Source organism: Nerophis lumbriciformis, linkage group LG27, assembly GCF_033978685.3.
Source record: "Nerophis lumbriciformis linkage group LG27, RoL_Nlum_v2.1, whole genome shotgun sequence".
Classification (NCBI taxonomy): domain Eukaryota; kingdom Metazoa; phylum Chordata; class Actinopteri; order Syngnathiformes; family Syngnathidae; genus Nerophis; species Nerophis lumbriciformis.
In genome coordinates, this window is record NC_084574.2 from 25419564 (window position 1) to 25447500 (window position 27937).

The 27937-nt window shown below is 38.5% G+C and overlaps 1 protein-coding gene across 4 annotated transcripts in view; it reads right to left on the reverse strand.

Moving 5' to 3' along the window:
• Positions 1-2862: 2862 nt before the first annotated feature.
• The window catches only part of nt5c2b (5'-nucleotidase, cytosolic IIb), a 29617-nt gene continuing 4542 nt past the window's right edge, over positions 2863-27937 (reverse strand). For 2 of the 4 annotated variants that reach the window (XM_061988291.1, XM_061988292.2), the window contains exons 2-18: positions 27354-27473; positions 24614-24687; positions 19477-19594; positions 19153-19248; positions 18921-19012; positions 18788-18845; positions 18164-18257; positions 15339-15392; positions 15168-15251; positions 14940-14981; positions 14668-14775; positions 9700-9766; positions 9452-9622; positions 9255-9306; positions 8993-9053; positions 8430-8606; positions 2863-4425 (exon numbers count right to left, since the gene is read on the reverse strand). In XM_061988291.1, coding sequence (XP_061844275.1) covers positions 4147-4425; positions 8430-8606; positions 8993-9053; positions 9255-9306; positions 9452-9622; positions 9700-9766; positions 14668-14775; positions 14940-14981; positions 15168-15251; positions 15339-15392; positions 18164-18257; positions 18788-18845; positions 18921-19012; positions 19153-19248; positions 19477-19594; positions 24614-24687; positions 27354-27454 — 1728 coding nt within the window. In that variant the 5' untranslated portion in view covers positions 27455-27473 and the 3' untranslated portion in view covers positions 2863-4146. The other 2 variants (XM_072916397.1, XM_061988293.2) reach the window with 2 other exon arrangements.

Here is a 27937-nt window from a genome sequence, read left to right on the forward strand (position 1 = left end):
GGCTAAGCCCACCCTGTTCTTAAAAGCTAGTGACGCCCCTGCCGATACCGATATCAACCGATATATACAGTCGTGGAATTAACACATTATTATGCCTAACTTGGACAACCAGGTATGGTGAAGATAAGGTACTTTTGAAAAAAATTAATAAAATAAGATAAATAAATTAAAAACATTTTCTTGAATAAAAAAGAAAGTAAAACAATATAAAAACAGTTACATTGAAACTAGTAATTAATGAAAATGAGTAAGATTAACTGTTAAAGGTTAGTACTATTAGTGGACCAGCAGCACGCACAATCATGTGTGCTTACGGACTGTATCCCTTGCAGACTGTATTGATATATATTGATATATAATGTAGGAACCAGAATATTAATAACAGAAAGAAACAACCCTTTTGTGTGAATGAGTGTGAATGAATGGGGGAGGAAGGTTTTTTGGGTTGGTGCACTAATTGTAAGTGTATCTTGTGTTTTTTATGGTAATTTAAAAAAACAAAAAACAAAAAACAAAAAAACCGATACCGATAATAAAAAAACGATACCGATAATTTCCGATATTACATTTTAACGCATTTATCGGACATCTCTAGTTAAACTCTTCAATTATCTACTTTTGCTTCTGCTACGTTTTACATAAAGTTGTGTTTTATTTACAGAGCAGCAATGAGATACGAGATTTGTATCGTATTTGGTGGTGTCTTTCACTTTGTATTTCTTTGCAGAATAAATGCAAATAGACAACCATAGAGGTTTATTTCAGACATATTTGTCTAACACTTTTAATGATGGATAATAAAATACAAGGCAGTACATGCGCTACATTACTGCATCTAGCAAATGTGAGGTAAATAAAAAGGGTGCAGCTGCAAGCAAGTCAACGCAGGACTCATGGAGCCTTGGGGCCACAGTAGTTATCAGGAATGGATGACTTCATCTTTATCATACACAGTATTTAAATATATACATACTATATGTATATATAAATATATATGCATATATACAGTCGTGGTCAAAAGTTGACATACACTTGTAAAGAACATAATGTCATGGCTGTCTTAAGTTTCCAATCATTTCTACAACTCTTATTTTTTTTGTGATAGAGTGATTGGAGCACATACTTGTTGGTCACAAAAAACATTCATGAAGTTTGGTTCTTTTATGAATTTATTATGGGTCTACTGAAAATGTGACCAAATCTGCTGGGTCTAAAGTATACATACAGCAATGTTAATATTTGGTTACATGTCCCTTGGCAAGTTTCACTGCAATAAGGCGCTTTTGGTAGCCATCCACTAGCTTCTGGTTGAATTTTTTTCCTCTTGATAAAATTGATGCAGTTCAGCTAAATATATTGGTTTTCTGACATGGACTTGTTTCTTCAGCATTGTCCACACGTTTGAGTCAGGACTTTGGGAAGGCCATTCTAAAACCTTATATTCTAGCCTGATTTAGCCATTCCTTTAGCACTTTTGACGTGTGTTTGGGGTCATTGTCCTGTTGGAACACCTAACTGCGCCTAAGACCCAACCTCGGGGCTGATGATTTTAGGTTGTCCTGAAGAATTTGGAGGTAATCCTTCTTTTTCATTGTCCCATTTACTCTCTGTAAAGCACTGCATTGCATTGGCAGCAAAACAGGCCCAGAGCATAATACTACCACCATCATGCTTGACGGTATGGATGCTGTTCCTGGGATAAAAGGCCTCACCTTTTCTCCTCCAAACATATTGCTGGTTATTGTTACCAAACAGCTCAATTTTTGTTACATCTGACCACAGAACTGTCTTCCAGAAGGTCTTATCTTAGTCCATGTGATCAGCAGCAAACTTTAGACGAGCCTTAAGGCAGGGGTGTCAAACTCAAATACAGAGTGGGCCAAAATTTAAAACTGAACAAAGCCGCGGGCCAAGGTTGAACAAATGAACCTTTTAATAGGGACCCAAACAAGTTTTGCATTGAATATTGAACAAGCAAGGCTCATATAAATTTATAGTGACATGCAAAATCGAGTTTCAAATAATAATAATAATTAAAAAATATCAATGGCATTTCAAATCCAATTTAAATAAAAATGTAATGCCTCATTTCTATTTGCAGCCTTCTGAGGTAAATATCAACATTAACTTTTTCCACAGGCTAATAAATTTGAAATTAAAATAATGAATAAACCAACCATTTAGGACTTTAAACTGCTCAGTTTGCAACACACTGATCTAATCTGATGTGCCCAAGCCAGATACCTGCCATCTTTTCTTGGATGTTAGTTCATTAATGTCGGGGCTCAGGCTTTGAGCTGAGGCAACCTGCATTATCGAACGAAGGTGTTCATCAGTCATTATATCTCGTCCACCCGGACCACAGTCTTGGGGGCGTGCCTTAAATGCACTGCCTTTAACGTACTCTACGAGCTATCGTCACGTCTGCTTTTTATCCATCGTTCAGACCCAGTCACAAGATATGTGCGGCTTCTGTACACACGCACAAGTGAATGCCATGCATACTTAATCAACAGCGATACAGATTACACTGAGGGTGCCAGTATAAAAAACTTTAACATTGTTAGAAATATACGCCACACTGTGAATCCACACCAAACAAGAATGACAAACACATTTCGGGAGAACATCCGCACCCTAACACAACATAAACACAACAGAACAAATACCCAGAATCCTTTGCAGCACTAACTCTTCCGGGATGCTACAAAATACACCCAAACAATTTGATTTCAATGAATTTCAGTGAGAGAGGTTGATTTAAGTGTACTGTGACGGAACCAATTAAGCTCATAAGTTAGGGTACTACTGTACATTTTGACAAAGATCTTGGATTGCAGTAGAAAAAGACAAGAGACAAACTATGAAAAACTATCTTTATTATACATTTGCAGGCCATGTCCTTTAATGTGCACACTGCAGGAACATCTGGGAATAAAGGAAACACTGGATAATGAATATGCATAAAATTATTTTGGAAAATGACAGGCGACGATAACAGGACTCGTTGCTAAAGTGATGCGTTCAGGACATCATGCCAGTAAGAAAAAATACACAATCTAAGCTTAAACTTGAGTTCCGTGTTAGCAATAAAATCCAAGCCAAAGTTAACAGTCAAGGAAGGTAATGGAACATTCCATTAACACTTGTGTAAACCCACACATTTTTTTAAAAAGTCTAACATTTTAGTTACAGCTTCTAACGTGCTATTCACTTTTCCCTTTACTTTTTATGTTTTGATTTTTTTTCAATAGTTCCAGCTTGGGTTACATTTTGTTTCCGGTCTACAGTGAGTACATTTCTAAAATGCTAACAATCCACATACACTTAAAAAAAACATGCATATTTGAAGTTATGCAACCAAAAGGAGCAGCGAACGCGCTCACAAGCTCATTAACTGTCATAACTTTTGCTTTAGCGGGACAAAGTTCCGTCAAAGATCAGGACATGGCAAAGGCAAATAAATGGAAATAAAAAGTTGCTTAAAATTCCATTCTCAGTTTGGCTCTTTTGCTTTTTCATCAACAGTTCCTAAACTTGAAATCGCTTTGCATGAAAACTGTGGTGAAAAAAATACTTTACGCTTCACATGTTGTTTACACAAGCTTCAGCGTTGCCACAGCAACTATCAGCCTGTAATACAGTACTGTGTCCTCATTGTTGCTAGGTAACCAGATATCGGGGGTCAATAGCCAACCGTGCACCGCGACACCTTCCCCACCCTGCCGGTGGGTAGACGCACTCTCACACGCACGCTTACACAAACAAGACATCTAAAATGACAAAAAAATCAAGACACAAAATGAAAAGCCTGTTGTTCCCATTTTTCATACGAAGCGACCGTCATGGATGTGATGAATACTCATAAGAATGAATAACGTGCTGACACATCGTTATGGCAATGCTAGTCTTGTGCGAGTCATGCTTCATGTGGACATGAAACGGTCACGTTAAAACCACACAATGGAGTGTCTGTCACCTAAGGAAACTCTAAATTAAATCGATTAAAAAAAAAGATTTTGAAGGAGGCATCGTGCATGTCGTGTGATGCGTTCATTCTCACTCAAAAAATGTCCAGTGTTGTCGTGTGTGTGCATAGAGTGTTGTTAGACGCACACTACAAACCCTCCAAATACCCAGAAAGGTTCATTCTTCCTCTTCTTCCTCTTCTTCTTCTTCTTCTTCTTCTTCTTCCTCTTCTTCCTCTTCTTCCTCGTCGTCGTCCTCGTCATGGCAGTGGGTGATCTCCTGTGGCGTCTGAGGGAACAGGTTGGGAGGTTTGATCTCGCTGAAGGAGCGGGTCAACTGGTTGCGTTTGCACTCCAAGTCCTTGCAGTCGCTGCAGTGGTTGCGGTTGCGCGTGGCCAACGGCGACTCGGCGTCGATGTCCACGTGCGTGTGCTCCACTGTGGACTCGTGGGGCATCTGAGGAGACAACGGTAAACATTTGCTTTTGCAAAGGAGTATGATGGCCAAAATTAAATGAAATTCAAGCACTATTATTTATTATTATTAGCCTTTATTTAACCAGGTAAAATCCCATTGAGATCAAAGATCTCTTTTCCAAGGGAGACCTGGCCAAGAGGGCAGCAGCAAGGTTACATTAAAAACAGTAAACAAATACATAAAACATCACATTTACAACATTAAAACTTGCTCACATGACACATGTGCATACAGACAAGGTAGACTGCAATCCTTTCACAGAAGCTTTAAACTCATTCAACGTAACTAGGGTTTGAAGTTTAATGTTCGATTGTAGGTTATTCCAAGCCTTCGGTGCTGAAAACCTAAATGCTTTCTTGCCCAGTTCAGTTCTTACTTTGGGGACGACAAATTGCAGAACATTCATTGAACGAAGATTGTGACTTCCTTGTTTCTTTGTTAAAAGACAAGACAGATAAGATGGAGTGATACCCAGAATGGTTTTGTAGATGAAAACATACCAATGATTGAGGCGTCGAGCACATAAAGATGTGCACTAATACTGTACTATAGCAATAAAGGCTGAGAAAAACAAACCCCGTTTCCATATGAGTTGGGAAATTGTGTTAGATGTAAATATAAACGGAATACAATGATTTGCAAATCACTTTCAACCCATATTCAGTTGAATATGCTACAAAGACAACATATTTGTTGTTCAAACTGCAAATAATCATTAACTTTAGAATTTGATGCCAGCAACACGTGACAAAGAAGTTGGGAAAGGTGGCAATAAATACTGATAAAGTTGAGGAATGCTCATCAAACACTTATTTGGAACATCCCACAGCTGAACAGGCAAATTGGGAACAGGTGGGTGCCATGATTGGGTATAAAAACAGCTTCCATGAAATGCTCAGTCATTCACAAACAAGGATGGGGCGAGGGTCACCACTTTGTCAACAAATGCGTGAGCAAATTGTCCAACAGTTTAAGAACATTTCTCAACCAGCTATTGCAAGGAATTTAGGGATTTCATCATCTGCGGTCCGTAATATCATCAAAAGAATCAGAGAATCTGGAGAAATCACTGCACGAAAGCGATGATATTACGGATCTTCGATCCCTCAGGCGGTACTGCATCAAAAAGTGACATCAGTCTGAAAAGGATATCACCACATGGGCTCAGGAACACTTCAGAAAACCACTGTCAGTAACTACAATTCATCGCTACATCTGTAAGTGCAAGTTAAAACTCCACTATGCAAAGTGAAAGCCATTTATCAACAACACCCAAAAACGCTGCCGGCTTCGCTGGGCCCGAGCTCATCTAAGAAGGACTGATGCAAAGTGGAAAAGTGTTCTCTGGTCTGACGAGTACACATTTCAAATTGTTTTTGTAAACTGTGGACTTAATGTCCTCAAAAAAAAGAGGAAAAGAACCATCTGGATTGTTATAGGCGCAAAGTTGAAAAGCCAGCATCTGTGATGGTATGGGGGTGTATTAGTGGCCAAGGCATGGGTAACTTACACATCTGTGAAGGCACCATTAATGCTGAAAGGTACATACAGGTTTTGGAGCAACATATGTTGCCATCCAAGCAACGTTATCATGGACACCCCAAAAAAAGTGCGGGTACTAGACTGGCCTGCCTGTAATCCAGACCTGTCTCCCATTGAAAATGTGTGCCGTATTATGAAGCCTAAAATACCACAACGGAGACCCCCGGACTGTTGAACAACTTAAGCTGTACATCAAGCAAGAATGGGAAAGAATTCTACCTGAAAAGCTTCAAAAATTGGTCTCCTCAGTTCCCAAACGTTTACTGAGTGTTGTTAAAAGGAAAGGCCATGTAACACAGTGGTAAAAATGTCCCTGTGACAACTTCTTTGCAATGTGTTGCTGCCATTAAATTCTATGTTAATGATTATTTGCAAAAAAAATTAAGCTTCTCAGTTCTAACATTAAATATGTTGTCTTTGCAGTCTATTCAATTGAATATAAGTTGAAAAGGATTTGCAAATCATTGTATTCTGTTTTTATTTACGAATTACACAACTTGCCAACTTCACTGGTTTTTATTTTCCGACAGTAAAGTCATAATCAAGTCAAATGTAATATAGTACAAGAAAAGGTAATAAGTTCATGACAAAGTGACAATTGTATAATGATAAAGTCAAGCCTTTTTACAAGAAGCATCTTAATATTTTTCTCCCTACGTCCGTGTACACAGCGGAGTTTTAAAAAGTCATAGGTTTAACTTTTTGAAACCGAAACCGATAATTTTGAAACCGATACCGATAATTTCCGATATTACATTTTAAAGCATTTATCGGCCGATAATATCGGCAGTCCGATATTATCGGACATCTCTAGTCCTCAGGGCGCCAAGTGATCCTTGGGAAACCATATTGAGCAGTTGCAGTGGAACCTCGATTTACGAATGCCTCTGTTTGTGACCTTTTCGGTTTATGAACCTTTGCATCGCGCCAAATATGTCTTTGTGTGCGAACCATGTCTTGTACAAACGCTTTATTCATTCACTATGCATGCTGCTTGAAGCCATTGAGATTTTATTTGTGCGTGTGTGTGTTGACATAAAAGATAAAAAGTAGGGATGTCCGATAATGGCTTTTTTGCCGATATCCGATATTGTCCAACTCTTAATTACCGATACCGATATCAACCGATACCGATATATACAGTCGTGGAATTAACACATTATTATACCTAATTTGGACAACCAGGTATGGTGAAGATAAGGTACTTTAAAAAAAAAAGATTAAATAAAATAAGATAAATAAATTAAAAACATTTTCTTGAATAAAAAAGAAAGTAAAACAATATAAAAACAGTTACATAGAAACTAGTAATGAATGAAAATGAGTAAAATTAACTGTTAAAGGTTAGTACAGGCATGTGATTTGACCACAATGAAAAAGACTGAAAAACTTTCTGGGCGGTGCCCTGGTGGGGGGATAAGGAGGGCGATGCCCCCCGAAGCTCCTGGTTTTTCACCAATTTAACATGCTAAAATTAACAAAGACAGCACCATTTGAAGAAAACATTTTAGTGTTTAAAGACATGAAAACATCATTAATAGAACATACCTTGCTTCAAGTTGTTTCATATGTTTTTGGTGTTTCGCATGTACTTCCAAAGCCTTGAAACCTCGTGATCCATAGTCAATATTATCATGACACCACGTGCACAAAACCTTTCTGGGACGATCGATTTTCCGAATAAAATCACAGAACAAAGTCGTAACTTCCTTCTTCCCAACAGTATCAGTGATTTCCCAATTTCCATCCAGTCCCATCGAAACTTATTTTTGACATGTTTATCAATTTCTTTTACTCGTAAAGCGTCCTTTCTCTCAAGAACCGACATCGTTTACATATGGAAAATGGCGGTAATAGCCATTATGAATGATGACGTTATTAACGTCATCATTCATAACAGATGTCCTGATTGGTCACAAGGAACATATCGACCAATCAAGTACGGCGTAATATAAACTACGTCTCGAATCTTGATTTAGGGTCGGAAAAAAAAACGGACAAACAGGAGATCTTTTTTTTTTTTTCCCGAGATTAAAAAAAACGGAATTCCGACTTTAGACGGAAAAATCACATGCCTGTTAGTACTATTAGTGGACCAGCAGCACGCACAATCATGTGTGCTTACGGACTGTATCCCTTGCAGACTGTATTGATATATATTGATATATAATGTAGGAACCAGAATATTAATAACAGAAAGAAACAACCCTTTTGTGTGAATGAGTGTAAATGGGGGAGGGAGGTTTTTTGGGTTGGTGCACTAATTGTAAGTGTATCTTGTGTTTTTTATGTTGATTTAATAAAAATCAAAAAACAAAACAAAAAAAACCCGATACTGATAAAAAAAACCCCGATACCGATAATTTCCAATATTACATTTTAAAGCATTTATCGACATCTCTAATAAAAAGCATCTCAAAGTGGTCTTTTCCTGTACTCACGAGCACATGTGCAGCCCTGAAGAGGTAGCTGAATGGGTAGTACAGCAGGTTGATGAAGGAGGCTGCATAAAGGTCGGCGTAGCGCATCACTTGGGAGGCAAACAGGGTCTGCCTGGAGCCGCTGCGGAACAGACTGCCCATCATGCCGTAGCACATATCCATGTCGTGGGTGACTTTCTGAAAGAGGTGGGAAAGGAAGCGGTTTGCAGTAGCCGAACACAGCAGAACAGTTTCAGCAGGACTTATCAGTGTCATGGACACAAAATGGCGTTTTTTTTTTGATTGATTGAAGCTTTTATTAGGAGATTGTACAGTACAGGCAGTACATATTCCGTACAATTGACCACTAAATGGTAACACCCGAATAAGTTTTTCAACTTGTTTAAGTCGGGGTCCACGTTAATCAATTCATGGTTAATCATTAATCCTAAAACTCCACTCACTGAGAATTATCTGAACTGGAGGAGCTCTATCGGAACTAAGATAAACCACGCTTGACAAACACTACCTCATGTGACATCACGCTGCAAAGCAAGCGGAAACGGAGGCTAATAAAGCTGTACCTTGACTCTTCTCTGAATAGTGCTGATGTCTGGCCTTTCATTACTGCTGCTGTCCAGATGTCTGCGGGACAATGAGCGATGATTAGAGATGATGGGGGGAGGGGAAGCTGAAGGTGGTGCAAGACCAAGCTGTGCCGGGTTATATATAACATTTGGTTATCTGGCTGCTCCTTTAGACTTTACACTCATGATGACCCAGAGGAGCTTACACACTTTTTTGCAGAGAGCGGCAGAATCAGTACAAGAGGGTTAAAGTACTTACTTGTAGAGTTCTGCTAAGAAAATGTCAAGACCTTGCAGCTCCTCAAATAAAGCTGTAAAAGAATAAGAATCTCAGTGTCACGTGTACTGTGTGACCTAGTTATGTGACTTTGAACTCATGATCTTTATCTTTTTTGGGGCTATTAATGCAACCACATGAGCAGAAATGTTCATGTTGTAGATTTGTTTTGGCCTCACAGCTCTTGTCGGTCCACACGTGCAGCTCCTGGGCGAGCTCAGGGATGACCAAGAAGGTCCTCCAGCCTTGGCGCTTCTTGGACTTGAGTATGTCTCCAAAGATATGGTCCCCAATGTACACAATGTCTTTGCCTTTGGCTCCCAACAGGTCACACACGATGTCCGAAGAACCTGTGGTAGACCAGTGTCACAACATCACCACCTTCTGAGTGAGCACAAACATCTGAACATCAGATCATGCGTCTCACCTCCAGAGTAGACGATACCGTGCTGCAGAGGTCCGGTATAGGTGCCTATCTTTAGTCGCCCTGTGGTCTGATATGGCAAAAATACAACGTTAGGGTTTGAGATAAAGTAATGATTGCTATTATGTATAGGCTTGATCTACTCAGATCCAAGTACCAAGCGCTAAATAGACTTAGACTTCGACAAACTTTAATGATCCACAAGGGAAATTGTTCCACACAGTAGCTCCGTTACAAATGGTGGAAAGGATAAGGATGGAAAGGATCATGCGCACAAGGGCACAAAAAGAGGGTAAAAACAAAAAGTATAAAGTGGACAAAAAATTTACCATGGTAGCAATATAAAATATAACATATATGTAATATGTACACATTATATATATAGTATACATTATATTATTATATAATGTATACAATATATAACAAATCCCAATTACCACGTACAATATTGCAGTATATGTAACAGCTGCAGCAAAAAAAGGACAGCATAAAATAAAGAGTAGATCCAGCAGAAAATATACATTATAAACAAAGAGAGGTAGCTAACATAGAAGCGGTCAGGTAATAGACTGTGCAAAGTATAAAATTGCATGTACTATTAGTGGGCGCGTTGCGTGTGATCTACTAAGACTGTGTTTACAACTGATAACAAGAACAAAAGTGGTGTAGACCACACTATTTAAATTAGGTTTTTGCCTGTACTGCACTACCGGCTATGCCCAAGGAGACACTCATTTCCCTCCACATTTATGACATCATATGCTCCAACGGTCCAAACTGTGCTGTTTCGTTATATTGTGAAATATGCTGCACATACCACCTTTTCTTGGCGATATACTTTAGAAGTACGGTCTAGATAACAGAACGCCGATGTTGGGATGGTGCGTCTGGAATGATCCAAAAATGCATGCAAGATGTTAAAATAATTATGTATATATTATCACCATAACTTTATGCTTAAGGGCCGTTGCTATAAAGTATTGTCAATTGTGCTGAAGTGGAATTTTTGTATTTGTGCAGAGCTCGCAATCCAAAAGATTGCCAGCCTCTTTATCAGTGTTGTGTCCAGACTCGGCCTGCTGACTGCCAAGGCCGAACATTGGGTACCGGGACGCAGACAAAGCAGAGACTGGGCGATAGCACCAAGTGTCAACATATTTGCATTTTTGTATAATCATATATTGTGTGTAACTGGAGTTGTGAGATTACCCCCTTCCCTCAGCGACAGTGATGTAATAGGGACATTTCTAATAAATTGAGGAGACACGCGGGCAGGATTTTTAGAACGTAGTTTGGATCTGTAACTAGAATACAGCCACACGTGTCTCCTCATGAGCTAAATTGAACTCTGTCTCTGCATGATTCCTTGCTTCTTGTCTGATTATTAGATGTCATCAGTGTTTGAACCTGACACAAGAATGCACAAAAATGTATGTCACAAAAAGTGTTTTGATATTCCTATTTGAAAAAAAAACTTACACGGACAGACACCAAAACAAATGAATGGAAATGGTTTTAATCAGCCCCTTAAGTAATTCAGCAGCTAGTATGACGTATGAAGTGATGACAGTATGATTGATTTGATTGGATTTTTATTAAGGATCCCCATTAGCTGGTTGCCTCAACAACCCACTAGTCCTCCTGGGGTCCACAATTCAATACAATTACAAGTAAACGAGTGTACTATGTATTGACATCAAAGTGACAAGTCTGTGCCATAAGAGTGCTGAAAAAATCAACTCACATCTGAATCACTTCAGATTCCAAATCAATTCATAATTTTTTTTAAATCGATAAAAAAAAAAAAAAAAAAAAAAAAAGATTTTAGGAATCAATTCTTAATAAAAATGTTTTTAGGTCATCTCCCCGCTTAATCTTACTTGCTGCGTGTAGACGTCAGCAGTCAAGAATCTAAATCAAATTGAATCATGAGTTGTTGTAAGATTCACATACTGTATCCATTGTACCAGTCCACAGATGAATTTTAATTAGTTTATATCGGCTTATACCAAGTTAATCATAAGATGGTCATGACAGTATTGAAGGTCATAGAGCTGGGTTTGCCAACAGTGTTTACAGGCACATTACACTTGTGTACAATTTAGAGATGTGCCGATCGATCAGCCACTGATTAGTATCGGCCGATTTTCATGAAAAAATACGAGATTGCTGTTGATGATTAATGTATTTTAATGCATTACATTACAATACATGAGACAATATGTATTTTTAGCTAGACGACTGACAAGTGCCTAGCAGCTAATTATGTGTCTCCGTTAGATTTGTACGCTATACCGGTACTAATAAAGTATTGCGGTAGTAATGAATTGGAAACAATACAATACTACCTTTAAAAATACCGGTACCGTTTATGCTGCTGTGCGGCGGTGACTACAGAGCCGAGGCGCATGATGTTGAGTGTGTCAAAATGCACACACAAAGGGAATACAATCAATAATGTCGGGGAGAGGAATAATGGCAAAAAATCAGCAATTCTACTGGTTAATAAAGAGGGTGTGAAGCGCAATATGAAAATACTTGGGCTTCAAAGCTAACGATAAAGGTTACGCTTTAAACAGGGAGGCGCCGCGCTGCAAGTGTTGGTTTAAAACACGCCTCGCCAAATGTGGCGATGAGTATTACCACCTTTGCTTCAAACTTAGATAAACATTTCCATCCATCCATTTTCTACCGCTTCAAATAATGATAATAATTCAGATCTGCGCAAGGAGTTATAAAGAGTGACAAGTAATAATGTTGTTAGTTTTCCAGCTTTTCGACTCCCAGACCGTAGTCGAGGAGCACAGGGCAGACGTTCCCTCCAGGGCCGATGTTTTCTTCGGAGGTAACACCCTTCACTTTACCCGGCAATGGATCTGCTAAACTCCGCTTTCGGGTCAGAATGACAAGGCCGCCGATTCGTGACAATCTGGTTCATTTATTATTAGTTTTGCAGGACACAACCAGACGCGTTCATCACTCTACTGTGCAGTGCACACGCTACCTCTCTGTCTCTTTACTCGCCCACTCACTCACTGACATCACTCAGCAAACACATTGCCATTCTCGCAATCACATATACGCTACTCTCATTAGTAACCCAGCTCCTCTGTTGTGCACGTGTAGATACGTAGACGCGCACACAGCTGCTTGGCTTGATGCCAGATATTAGCGCAGGTAAAACCGCCCAATTAGCGTCAAATGAAATGTCTGAATTTTGAAACAAATTCCTACAATTTGTTTTTTATCTTTAAAAATGTGTGTTTTCCTTGGGCATAGGCTTATCTGTGTACTTTTATCCATAGTTTTGTTTTTAGTATTTACTAATAATTGTATTTTCTTAAAGCACAGACCAGGATTGGCAACCATAAATCATGAAGCATTTAATATGATGTTTAGAAAGCTTTTTATTCGATTCTAACATAATCTTTGATTATGGCAGACTATATGTAAAATGGAAAATTGTAAATTGTTCTTTGAGTGCAACAAGAATAGCTCAATGTGTTTAATGCCTTTTAATTTCTATTTTAACCTTTTAAAATGGTTCTTTAAGTGCAATAGGAAACATATGTTTATTGTATTTTAAGATTTTGTTAAAATAAAGCCAATATTGAAATTTTTTGTAGTTCCCTTTATTTAGAAAAAATTTGTATCGATATACATTTTGGTACTTGTACCAAATTATTGGTATCGAGACAACCCTAGTCTCCATACAATGTGGAGTCGCTCCCCTAAGTTAGTAAGAATCACCTTCATTGCAAATAAACTGTATTTCTTGGTAGCTTAAGTATCGTTATCACTGGAAAACAAGGCTAAACATGTCACACACCGGGAGCAAACCAGGAGCAGGCATGCTAATAGCTGAGATAACTGCTGTGCTAACTGTAAACAACACCAAAAAAACTGCTCAATAAATTGAGTAAATTAACAAATAGATTAGTAAGGGTCTGGAGAGAGGATAATATAACAACAACTGTTGGTGTCTTAGCATGTCACTGCCAGTACATGAGACGTAAAAAGAGGGCGGATCATCCATAAATTAGTGTCAACACCTAGGGTAGTATTAGTAAAAGGTTTGTTACTAAACTAATTAAGTCAACATTTTTATTTTCTCAAAAAAACGTTTTCTTTTTAATTAACGTTTATAAACTCAGGGAATAGTTCCCTGGACACAGGAAGACTTTGGAGGCAAAAACTAAGACGATTTGAACGGTTTTGCTTTTGTTTCATTTTTGTGTACTATTGACTTTCTTTTGCTCAAACATATGTATGAATCACAAGAACATAATGAACTAGTTTGAATATTGTATTGACATTGTTTAATAAATTGGTATTTTTACAGTCAATATATGTGATTGGTATCAGCCGATCAACTCATTGATGATCGGTATCGAAATGGTCAACATAAAATTGGAACATCCTTACTACATTAGATGATCAATAGTTGTCTTTGTGTTAGTCCTGAGTGGTACAGCGACATACTGGACTGTATTCTATTAGTACTGTATAACCGTGTATGCGACAGCTGAATTGTTCTTTAACCTTAAATGTTATCGTCATATTTTCCAGAGACAAAATGGGATTGATGCTTCTTGATGAAGAAAGTGATTTTTTGAGTTATTGTTTAAAAAGTCTGGCATCAATCTCATTTTCAACATTATCGGCCAGACAAGTAACCCCCACTAGATAATGTTGCTTTTTGCTAAAGAAGGTTGTTTGTGGTTGTGTGGTTCAGCGCTTTCTGAAATGCTGACTCCATCAAGGAAGCCATGGCAAGTCAAACGCATCAGCTTTTTTTTGTAACCAATCTGATGCATGATTCCAACTTCAGCATTTCAATGACCAAAAGTGGCTGAGGACAAATGTGCTTGAAGAAGCGTTTTGGACAAGCGTTTCGGCTAGTAAATGTACATTCTTGTATTTTCTATATCATAACTGCAAGCCCCAGCTGTAAGCTTCCAGTTTTCTCACCGTGTCCACTTGTCGGAGCACTGTCCCTTCGCCAAAAAACAACGGCTTCCTGGCGTCCACCAGAATGAGGTCAAAGTAGGACTGCCAGGGTCGGTGGGAAGTACCAGGCTGATGCAGACAAGAACACACACCCATGATTAAAATTACACACAACCATAGATGCAAATGATAACAACACAAATAACTTATAACCCTCTTTATAAGATAGGTATAAGACTGTGTTGGATCATCTTGTTTTGATTTAATGCATAGTAGATTGAGGTAATGTTTACCTTCGGGCCATAAGGGAAGTCAAACAGGTAGGTCATGATTTTCTGTTAGAAAAAAACACAATCGATAAGAAAGTTTCCAATGCATGATGACTGATTAAAAAAAATGTCTAAAACAGTGGGAAAAAAATGATGTATTGAATTAAATTGCTGAAGGTAATTGTGACACTTGATGGAGTGTAAAAGTACTACAAGGGCAAGGAGCTGGAGTGGTTTAAGGGTCTTACTTACGTCAGTGTATTTGTAGTCACTGTTGGTAGCCAAAAAAACCTTGGCTACTTCATTCATTCGACTGAGCAGAAGAGTCAATTTTCCCTAGTGGGACACAGAAAACCATTATGGGGGTCCCAAATAAGCCTCCTTAAAAATTAAAGTGTGTCTTCCTGAAGACAACGCACTTACATCTTTCACAACATACTTCTCCAGATTCTCCGCAGTTTTCTCCTTCAGAGTTCCCTGAAATGTTAGATGTATACAGTTATTGCTGCTTAACTGTCAATGCTGATGAATTGAGTGACAGATAAATAATGCAATGACATTGAGCTGTGGGTCATAGAGCAGTGATTTTCAACCTTTTTTGAGCGAAGGCACATTTTTTGTGTTGACAAAATCCGAAGGCACACCACCAGCAGAAATCATTAAACAACAAAACTCAGTTGACAGTAAAAAGTCGCCGCAATTGTTGGATATGAATTTAAACCATAACCAACCATGCATCAATATAGCTCTTGTCTCAAAGTAGGTGTACTGTCACCACCTGTCACATCACGCCGTGACTTATTTGGAGTTTTTTGCTGTTTTCCTGTGTAGTGTTTTAGTTCTTGTCTTGCGCTCCAATTTTGGTGGCTTTTTCTCTTTTTTTGGTATTTTTCTGGAGCAGTTTCAAGTCTTCCTTTGAGCGATATTTCCCGCATCTACTTTGTTTTTATCCTTCTTCGTGGGGACATTGTCGATTGTCATGTCATGTCATGTTCGGATGTACATTGTGGACGCCATCTTTGCTCCACAGTAAGTCTTTGCTGTCGTCCAGCATTCTGTTTTTGTTTTCTTTGTAGCCAGTTCAGTTTTAGTTTCGTTCTGCATAGCCTTCCCTAAGCTTCAATGCCTTTTCTTAGGGGCACTCACCTTTTGTTTATTTTTGGTTTAAGCATTAGACACCCTTTTACCTGCACGCTGCCTCCCGCTGTTTCCGACATCTACAAAGCAATTAGCTACCTGCTGCCACCTACTGATATGGAAGAGTATTACACGGTTACTCTGCCGAGCTCTCGACAGCACCAACACTCAACAACAACACATCATTTACAGACTATAATTACTAGTTTGCAAAAAAATATTTTTTACCCCAAATCGGTGAAATTAGATAATCTCCCACGGCACACCAGACTGTATCTCACGGCACAGTGGTTGAAAAACACTGTCATAGAGGATATGAACATAAGACAGCAGCTCCTGTACTTTTTCTTTTGTTCCTTATATTTTTTATTTCTAAGGATGCCATCAAAACACATACATGAAGTTTAGCAAATAGAATGACAAGTCAGTTATTGGCTGAAGTTTGTCAGTGTCCACTACCATATCGTCCACTTGACCCGCCTAGTGTTGAGCTGTTTACTTATTTAAATAAACAAGATAGCTGATTTTTAGTTCTATTTCATCACAAAGGTGTTGGATAGGGTTGAGGATAGGGCACAAAATTTGAGTTGCAAGCATTTTCGTAGCTGGTTGAAGTAAAATTCGTAACAAAGTTGTGCCATTTGAGCAATAAATAGTTAATATATTGTTACCCATTTGCTTTTTCTGCTTCGTTTACACAAAAAACAAAACGATTTGAGCAGAAAAGAGTTAATAAATTGTTACACGTTGTTGTTTCTGCTTCGTCCACACAAGAATCAAACATACGTTTTGATCAGAGTTGACGTGCGTGCTTGAGCGCCGCTCAGAGAACGACACAACCTTCCCCTCCAACCATAAGAATTGAGAAACTGAGTGCGACGGAAGAGAAGCTGACAGCTGAATCAGAGAAATAAACCATTAAAATCATGTCGTACCGGTAAGCAGCCTTCCCCCGCGACTCAGCCCCGCGGCAGCACTGTCAGTCAGCATCACACAAGCCGTGTCTGCACATGTCCATACAAATATTGACAAGCTGTAGATGCTGTGTTTGATGTGTTTCAGTTTGTTCCGTTTACTGCTGACTCAACAAACTGGGCAGTAGAGCATTACCTTTGCTACACACACATTGAATAAATATCATTTATCAACTCTGAGCTTTCCGGTCGATCACTCAAATACATCTGTGTGGAACATAATCAAAGTTTTCCTAGTTCCTATTGTTACACCACGGAGAAGCAGCTCATAGGACCAACAAAAGACTGCTCTCCAAGGTAAATTCTGTACAATATTATTACAGTATTTTTTATAAAACTACTGTAGTTGTTTGTAGTACATGCTATCATGATGTTTTTAAACTATATCTAAAAGTTTTGTTTTTTTTAAATACATGTTACCTGTTAAAATGGTGGTGTTTTAGAAGGACCAAGCACGGAATAAATTGATTTAAATTCATTTCAATGGGCATGACTGATTTAAGATATGAGTAGTGTTGTCCCGATACTAATATGTTGGTACCGGTATCAAAATTATTTCAATACTTTTCGGTACTTTTCTAAATTAAAGGGACCACAAAAAATTGCATTATTGGCTTTATTTTAACAAAATATCTTATTGCAAGTTTGTCCTTAAATAAAATAGTGAACATACAAGACAACCTGTCTTTTATTAGTAAGTAAGGGGGTGGGTGGGTGGCGGACCGGTACTTTTCAGAGGCGGTATAGTACCGAAAATTATTCATTAGTATCATGGTACTATATACTAATACCGGTATACCGTACAACCCTAGATATCAATCAATCAATCAATCAATCTTTATTTATATAGCCCTAAATCACAAGTGTCTCAAAGGGCTGCACAATATATATATCATATATATCATAATAGATATGAGTGTTTTTGAGTAACAATCTTGATCATGAAACGGAATGTGCTCATAAGTTGAGGTACCACTCTTTAAAATCCGTGATGCACTGAGACAGCAGTAAGAGAACCGCAAAGTGGCGAGGAAACACAGTAATTTTCCAAAAATCTAATAAAATCCGAACTACTGTCCTCACAGTATAATGTAAGTGTCTATTTATTGACAGACACAGCTCTCACAGATGCTGTACCTTGAAATGAACCCAGTCAACAGCATCACGGACATCCTGGAACATGCTCTTGTAGGACATGAAAAGGTCGCCATCCTTGAAACCGGTTTCGCAGCTGAAGGGGAAGAGCAGAGACATACGTAAACTGCTGTGGCATAACATCGCACAATATCTTTGCAGTATCTTTTGAAATACATTTGTTTTAGTTCTTGGTTTGGGGTTTATCTATTTGTTTGCTTTTAAATGGGATAGCCTTCCCTTGATGGAGGGGTCCCAGGCCAAACAGGAAAGCATTCTCCCCCTAAAAGACCAACAACCAGGATTCAGAGGACAAAGACCATGCAGCCATTCCAGATTACATTGTCAAATGTACAGGCCATTGGACACCATTAGCTTTAACATCAATTGCTAATCTCTGTGTTAAAACATCTGAGTTATCATGATGGGAAACCATGCTGTTTTACGATTATTAGAGATGAAAATGGATGACTAATTAATTGTTCCAGATAAAGAAAATCTGCTGATTAATTTCAATGAAGAGCCTCCCATACTGCAGGGCTTTGTTTTGCCCCAGGTTGATTTTGTATCACTCAACATGCCACACCTATCAGCTTCCTGCATGAAAAGCACTAAGCGTCTTCTTACCTTGTGTATCTATCACAGTTGGAGAAGAAATCCACTAAGCATGCAAATAGGTAGGTTTCTTTAAAAGAAAAGGACATCTGTCAGTTACAAGCATCAATGACAAAACTCCCTCTTTGGTGTGCCAACACCTTACCTGGAAGGTTGAAGAGCGTGTTCAGGATATAAAAGCGCTCTGTATCATCTCTCTGGATGAACTTGTTTGGGTAGCGCTCCCTGATCTCGGGACTGGGGAGAGAGGAAACCTTTTCAGATCAGATCGTGAGGACGGTGTTGCAAGCACGCATACCATTTGAGGACACAAACCTGACAGTGTTACTAACAATCTTCCTCAGAGACGAGGAGAGATGAATGTTCAGAAGCCTCACCCTCTGAGGAAGTTGAATCCATGGACGCAGACCAGTATATTACCGTAGGCATCAACCTTCAACAGGTTTCCATACATGGTGTCGAACACAAGGCCCCTGTAAGTCAAATTAACATTAACAAATCAAATACTTGACCTGTTTAATGTCATATTAACAAATGTCACATATAGTTTCATGAAAGGCCCCCAAACTAGCTTTAAACTCGTGCCTGTCGTCTGCATTAGCTCTATCCAAGCATAAATTAAACAAAAAACAAATTGATCCCATAGCTGAAGTTGGCGATATGACCATTTAGTGGCGACCGCAGTAGTATAATTGGTTTACCTGGTAGGAAAAGACGGATCATAGACGAAGCTTAACAGTTCCTGTGGGTAACCGATGGAAACCAGCCGCTCGACCGTCAGTTCAAATCCGAGTGACTCATACTCTGGTGATTTGTACACTGTAAAGAAAACAAACAAACAAACACATGAACAGGATTGAGGTTTACCAGAAGGATTTCAAACTTAGGCCAAGTTTCGAATCTCTGTTTGGACATCTCAGTGTGGAGTGTGCAAGCACCGTGTGTGTGTGGGTTTTCTCCAGGTACTCTGGCTTCCTCCCAGATTCCAAAAACAAGCATGTTAAGTTAATTGGAGACTCTAAATTGTCCATAGGTGTACATGTTTGTCTAGTGTCCTACTATTAACTGGTGACCAATCCCGGACGTGAAACACTTTTTATACTTTTTTTTTTTTTTATCAAATATTTTGCACATTATATGTTTTGTACAAAATAACAAATTAAATGTTATTAAAACATAACTTTGCATATCTTCATAGTGCATCTCCAGTCCGGATTCTATCTAAAAAGTATGACTATTTACACTAACACTGTGTGCCACGGGAGACAAAGAAAATATTTGGGGAAATTTACCATTATATTTTCATTAGCGACGGAGCAGGAAGGGACTGGGAAGCATTTTATACGAAACACCTTGTCATTCATTAATTTACGTTCTACATGCGCTTACTCGTGCAAACAGGGAACTACGCACAGCGCTGGATCTATGTATATGGAAGGGTTGCTCTGATAATACTGTGTCACAGTGGATGCTAAAATGAATGTAGTTTCGGTCCGAAGTTCACACACATGCATCATGATTTTCAGTGTCCTATTTATTGGCCTTTAATTATTTGTTTTAAAAGTTGTTTTTCCAGGTAACATACATCCATAAGATTTTTTTTTTTTTCAAACAAGAATTGGGTGAGCAAATTTTAGATGATTGCTAATTTACGCAGTCTCACAATTGTACATACAGGCTTAAGTATATACTGTAATTACAGTCACCTAAGTGGTACAATAAATGGTACTGAAGGTTCCAGAATGTCTGGTCTATTAACATTTCATTAGTGATTGTGATTGACTGCAGCTGATAGTGTCTCTTTGGCAGCATGAAATTATCAACTTGACAGCACACAGACGACAAAGAACAATGCAAATGTCAAAGGAACTTAGTAAAGACCAAACAAGGACAGTTAATTTCTCATTTAATAGAAGTTGTGCACGTCTTTTGATTACATTTCTCAACAAGTGTACATCAGCGCATGTTATCCAATAATGTATAGTATAAACACCATGCAGTTTTGCACTGTGCGATACATAACATCAGCCCTGACAATATGTCATCAGTGTGTGTATTATCATATCATTTTGCTTTCCCAGCAACAATCACAACCGTCAACACTGTATACACCCTAAAATGCCATGGAGGCAGAAATGTGCTTTATGAATGCTAAGTGCATATTATTGTTAAACGTCCGGGACCATAGCCTTGACTATCTGCTTCTCGTACACTGTGGGACTCGGTGGCTACATTTTTTTTATTGTTTTATAGCTGATAAAAAATAACATCTTCTCATGTCAGTGGTTTGGATACCTCATTTCCTGTGGTTGCATCTCACAAGAACAGATAAAGTTTTGAATGTGCAATAGTTATGGGAGGAAGAGTCAAAAGACTGTTGAGGTCGGTGGCAGTATGAAAAGATCTGTTTGACAGCACAGATGACAAAGAACAACGCAAATGTCAAAGGAACTTAGTAAAGATCAAACAAGGACAGTTAATTTATAATTTTATACAAGTTGTGTATGTCTTTTAATTGCATTTCTCAACAATTGTACATCTGTACATGTTATCCAATAATGTATAGTACAAACACCATGCTGTTTTGCATTATACAATACATAACATAAGCCCTGACAATATGTCATCAGTATGTGTATGAATATATTACTTTGGTTTCACAGCAACATACACGACCATCAACACTGTATATGCCCTAAAATGCCATGGAGGCAAACATATGCTTTATGAATGCCAAGTGCATATTATTGCTAAACGTCCGGGACCATAGCCTTGACTATCCACTTCTTGTACACTGTGGGACTCGGTGGCTACACTTTTTGTTGTTTTATAGCTGATAAAAAATAACTTATGATGTGGGTGGTTTGGATACCTCATTTCCTATGATTGCATCCCACAAGAACAAATTAAGTTTTGAATGTTGAGGTTGGTATTATTTCTCTTCTGAGGAACATAAACCTCTCTTTGTAAGCTCTAATGTAGATAATACTCAAACCTTGTTCCAAAGGAGTTGGTTACCTGACAGACGAGTTGTCACAAATCTTTGTACTATCCCAAGATCTGATCATCAAGTCCACAGTGAGATATTATCTGCACTTATTTCTTGGACAGTGAATGTAAACGGTACTTGGACAATGAACTATGGACCGGACCTGTATCACACTGTTGTTAGAGAACAACAGTGACATGTTAGTGCTTGTGTAATTGATTAAGTTGACTTATGGTACACCTAAGCCATTTGTGACTTTTCAAATGTGATAATAGCCACTAAAGATTATGCTGTGTTGATTCAGTATTTTGAGAACTTGTCCGCTCCGCTGTGAAGCCCCTTTTCTCAATCTCAAACACACAAAACCATTGTACACTCAGTTGGATGTTTTGCACATGAATCAACAAGGACACTTGATCAAGCATGAAAAAGAAAAATGGCCAAACTTTCAGCGGAAGCTTAGCTGAGCCCTTAGCAGACTGGCAGGCCTGACCCTTGCCACTGCCAACAGCCACATATTTACCCAGTGGCCAAACTAGAACTGCGATGACCTCTGAGGATTAAAATTGGATCTGACACTGGGACAATAATATGTCAGACGTTATAAATATAAATTGAAGAATGTGCTTGTGTTGATGGTGCCTCTTTTTTTTAAACTTTTACTGGGGTTGTGAGAGGCCTTTGAGGGGAAGAAATGTTGCCTGATGCAGATGGCAAACAGCTAAATATCTTGCAGCTATTCTCGTTATATGGTGCGAAAAAATGAGCTAAACACAACAACAGAGCAGTAATGGACAGTTGACGTTTTCTTTTAATGAGGCCTTTTCCTGTTTGACATACTCACTAATCCTTAGTCTGTTTTTGTATTAGAACCACGTAGGCTCTTGAAGCTCAATCCCCCATTCGTCTCTCAGGCCCAGCTGTAGTCCCCCAGTAAACAGAGGCTCTGGGCCCTCTGCCCAGAGCAGTAGCATTCAAGAATTACACTGCCTCCAACCTCCTCCTCTTCCCCCTCTCCCATCTACTCGTCCTTCCACCTCGTTCTCACGTCATAATCTTTCCCGAAGCTCTGGTTCGCCAAAGAAAGCTATTTTAAGAGTTGTTTGCCCTTGGTCACCTCTGCCATTGCCATTCTCACTTTCTCTAGAACACTGGCCAGCTCTGTTTTTACTTGTTGACCTAGCTATGGGCAAACCTCAATTTAGCACGTCCTACCACATCGTTATCTAAGCTGTAAAAATGACAGAACTGTCATTTAAGTGGTGATTTATGTCTAATTGCATAATAATTACAGCAGCCTTATGCCAGGAAAGATTGAGTAAGCTTTAGAGTTGGTCCCTATCAACAAACCAAGAGTATACATCATGATATGCTTGGTAGGAACTATGTGGTGGTTTCAGTCAAAGTCTTGATTGACTTTTATATTGCCTTATATATTAATTTTTTTCAAAGAAGCCCAAACTATTTTAGACAAAACAAACAAGCGCTAAGACCGGAAAATAGAAAGACAAGCTTTTTTCTTTTCATTTTTAAATTTGACTTTCATATGTAATTTTATCGCCTACAATTTCTGACAGTGGTCTGTCGGGTTATTTGTAGAGCTGTCGTTGCATTACACCAACACTACAAGGTGATGATTTTTATGAATGAAAAATCTTATAAAATATTGACAGCAAAATCCACACAGACTGTACTGTTGATTACCATGCCCTTCATTGTCATGCATTTTTGGCTCATGGGTGGTCAACTCTGCTTTGCTGTAAGCTTCTTCTCGTATTTCTCACACTGACATGATGCACGCGTGCACTAACCACCCACGCACACACACGCGCACACACACACTCCCTGAAAATGAGGTGAGATACAAGCTTTAATCAGAGCATATCATGTTGACATCATTGTCATAAATACTTACTCTAGGTGCTAAAATGTGTGTAAGTGTGTTTGTTTGTTTGTGAAGGTGCGTACTTGTGTTTTACAAGCGAGGTCACCCCAGGCTTAAATGTAAAATGCACTCCTCTTACACAAAGTAAATAACACCACACATTCTCATAATAAATGTGTGTCTCAAGAAAAAACAAGCAGCTATCCATTCTAATGTGTGTATGATACACAAATGTAGCTCCAACTCAAATATTTGCTCGTCATGGGAAAGACACCAAATTTCCTGACAATAAAAAAGTTCAAAAATAAATAAATAAATAAATGTGTCATGTTCTCTTTTTTCAGACTTATAGAGCTTTTCTTTAAAGATGCCTGATTGTTTTTTACGCATGGATACACAATCAACAACTCTACAAACGTGATTGATCGTGTCAGAGTAAGATTATCAGCCCTGAGAGCTCTAGGTCCATGGATTTGATCAATGGATACATGATAGCCATGCTTTCTGCAAACATTGACACTTGGTTATGAGCTCCCATAAAGAGAGTGATGTCAGCAGCTGAGTTGAGCAGGAATTGAGCTGCATGGCCAGAGAGGGACTACAAGTGATTCCCGTTCTCAAAGGAGCCATCACTTGAGAACTTCACAAACAAACGTGACCCGCTTCACAAAGTCACAGGTTATTTTGGGAGTTGCAGATTAAAACCTGGGGCTGAGTCACAAAACAACGTGCAAGGGTAATTATGGCCCAGTTACTGGTCAGTAGGAGAACGTATGTAAACAATTTTGTGTAGTGGTGGGTCATGATGAAGCTTTTGTTAGGCTGAAGTTTGGTAAATGGAAGAGTTGCAAAGCTCTGATTGTCACTTCAATTATAACAATATCAATTTACAGGCATATTAATTTTACAACTTTTGTAACCAGAATTATTTCGTTCCAGTGGTTGTTTGGTGAAGTGTACATACCTGCCAAAGTGTAATCCATATCGAAGCCAAAGCACTTAATCTTCTCCATTGCCAAGCTTCTATTGACAAAGACTCTAGAGAAGACACACCAAACAAAATGAGTTACTTGCAAACCTCAACAATAGCAGTAATTCTCCGGGCACAATGGCAAATATTGTTCTGGAATGAAAATGTTTACTTGAGCTGTTTCATTGACTGAATGGACCTTTGACAATCCAGACTGGTGTGCATAATGGGTGTATTGCAAAGCAATGTAAGGCTGATAATGAGAACATGGAGCATTCTTCTCCATTAAGAAGCCACAGTTTCTCTTTTAATAATTCTCATTACGTAAATGTTGAGGAAATGCTGATACATTGAAGCAGTCATGTGTTTCACAGCACTCTGTGTATAGCTGACGTCTTATCCATCAGCAGAATTTTAAAGAACAGGAGAAACCTTTAGAAGGAAGTGAGGCTTTTAAGGAGCAACATTGCTTGTGTACTACTTGCTGTCCAACTTTGCTGAATGCTAGTATTGTTTAGGCTCTAGAAAATACACTAACTCTGCAATAAATTGGTCAACAATCAGACAAAAAACATGATTTTTTAAAATAGTCCACTAAAATTGGGTGGAATAAAGACCTGCTAATGACAGGAACATTTTTCTGTTAACTTTTATATTTGATACGATTTTAATCCTAGATTTAAAAAAAAAAGAACATTTTGTAACATTATTTCCAGTAATGGCTAAAAAAAATGTGTTCTGTCTGGTGATTGGTGGCAGTTCACTACTATTTCTGGCGATGGTTACCTCTAAAGCTTTGTGACAATCAGCCAGGAAACAGCTCTGCTGTCCTGCCTCGTAAATCAGTCAGTGGGTGCACAGTGACCACATTGATAGACAGTGTTTACAAAGTCTGGCTGGCACTGTTAGCTTAACTCTTACTGCTGGGACAAAATGCCTGAGCACATCTTTACATGTTTTAAGTCTATGTGAAAATTACATATTTCATGTTAAAAAAAAATGCTTTTATTATTTTACTCCCCCAAATATTAGACTAACCCAGATAATACATCTTTAACTTTCCCAGCACATTTTTATAGTTTCACTCGCCAAAGTTTGCCAGTCACATTTTAAGAGATTATAATATTTTAGTTCTAGCACACTTTAATTGCTTAATTCTCTTAGAAAAAAAATGTAGATAGTGCCTCAAACCCTACAGTGGATACACATACCTTAAGGAATGGCATAAAAGTCAAACTCAAGTCAATATCAAGAAAATACCTTGCAGCAGAACCGTAGTGAACAAGCTCCCATTTCGATGTATGTCCAGGAGTTGAGTGGCGATGCATTCTATGTCAAATTAAACCTCACTTTGACTCTCTGACCTGCCTCAGCGACCCACCACAGGGCCAACAGACAATGGACCCCCACTCCACCCTCTCTCCCCCACCCCTCTCTCTTTGCTTTCTTGCCATTCAGACGTTTTCTGACTTGTTGCAAAAATGATTGTGGTTATTCTGCGTTATTCTCTATTGTTGTGTTTAGTTAGTCAGAGTTGTTGTTTGGTGGCGTGACATTTATGGGCCTTCAAAGACCTCCAGAACAGTCACAAGTCAGGCAGGACCGAGCAATAGTAACTCAGGTAGTAGAAGAGGTCATAAGCTTGTACTAGAGACCTGAGAACTCTCATGAGTTCTTGTTCTGTGTCCTCATAAATCTTAGCTACTAAATATCTCAATGAAATCTAATAAGGAAATAAAACATGTTTGCGAGTACTCAGATACGTCACTGGCTATTTTAGGCTTTATGTGTTTGTAAATTACATTTGGTATACAGTGGAAGCTTCAAGTTGTTGTTCGGTAATCAAAATATTTTCCTATTGGAAAATTCCAACAACAAAAAAAATATTTTAGGATCAAACTAGCATAATAAGGTAATATTTTAAGTAACATTTTGACATGCCTAATTGTCATTTAAGTGCAAAAACTTCAAGGGTCCTCCTTATTTCAATGCCTTATAATACTGGATCCCAGTGAGGCACTACAGTAGAATTATTAAAAAAAAAAAAACTTCCTAAATTTTGCATTATGCAGGCTAAATCTGCATTCTTCTTCCTTTGACCAACATGCTCATATTCCTAACAAAGCTGTGTAAATACAAACCCCCCCATTCAGTTGAATGCTAAACGTTATTGGCAAAGCGTAAGAATAACTTAATATTGCATTTAATTTGATCAATATAGGAGAATTTGGTGTCAAATTGTGCTTTGTTCAAGAAACAGCTGTCCGTGAAGTTGCGACAGCTGAGGAGCAATGGACATGAAGCGGGTTTTCCGCTATTTTCAAGAAAAAGCGACCAACGGTACTGTGCAGCAGTCGCCAAATACCGCAGGAAAACATACATTTCATCTAGACCAGCATGGCTCTGTGGTGTTTCCAGTCAACAAAGTTGCGTGTGTATATGACAAGACACTCTCGTTGTGGAACAACTGTATAAAGCCCCTTAAAATTCCAAATGATCTCAATAATGACAGTGTGTGCCCTTGCTTTAAAAAAAGCACACAGTAAATATGCTCTATTGAATTACTGTATAAAGTCATGACCTCAACAGTATGGAGACAAACTTTGCCATGAGGCAAATAACTTTGCATGACAGTAAAAAAAACACACTCAAGTAACATTGACTATAAGATGTATTCTAGCAAAACCTGATTAACAAAATCAGACAGAGGGCAGCGAAGGTAGGCGTTTCTTACCTGTGGTACGGCTCTCGTCTGTATTTTTTCATTGACATTCTGTCCATGTTGGCAGGCAGGTCTGCATAGTTCTGCAGTCTGTCACTCCATGACGTGGTCATCTTTAAAGTCTTTCAGTGTCTGGGGGGATAGTGAAGCAAGAAGTCTGTTAATTCATCTGTCAATGTAAAGGTAATGAAAAGACTTATACAGTAAGAGGAAGCTAACCACTGATATATTAAAATGTTAAAACAATAAAACTAGTTCAGTTTAACTCAATCTACACAAACAATTTGAATATTTTTTTAAGACAATTACAAAGTGTTGCCAAAGATGCATTTTTTCCATAGCTGATAATAAGCAGTTTATCCACCGTCACAGAAAGATAACTGTATCTCCGAAGTCAGACTGCTTCAAATCAGTCACAGCTATGGCAACATTAAACAGTTTGACATTCGAATGACAAAATGCTACGGATCTGTAAGATGGTACATTGCAACCATACTTCTTTCACAGAGTTGGCTGTTATCTTGAGTGAAGCACTTTGCGTTTTTGTTTGCATAATCGCATTGTGTAAATTAAGTATGAATAATTGGAATTACAGC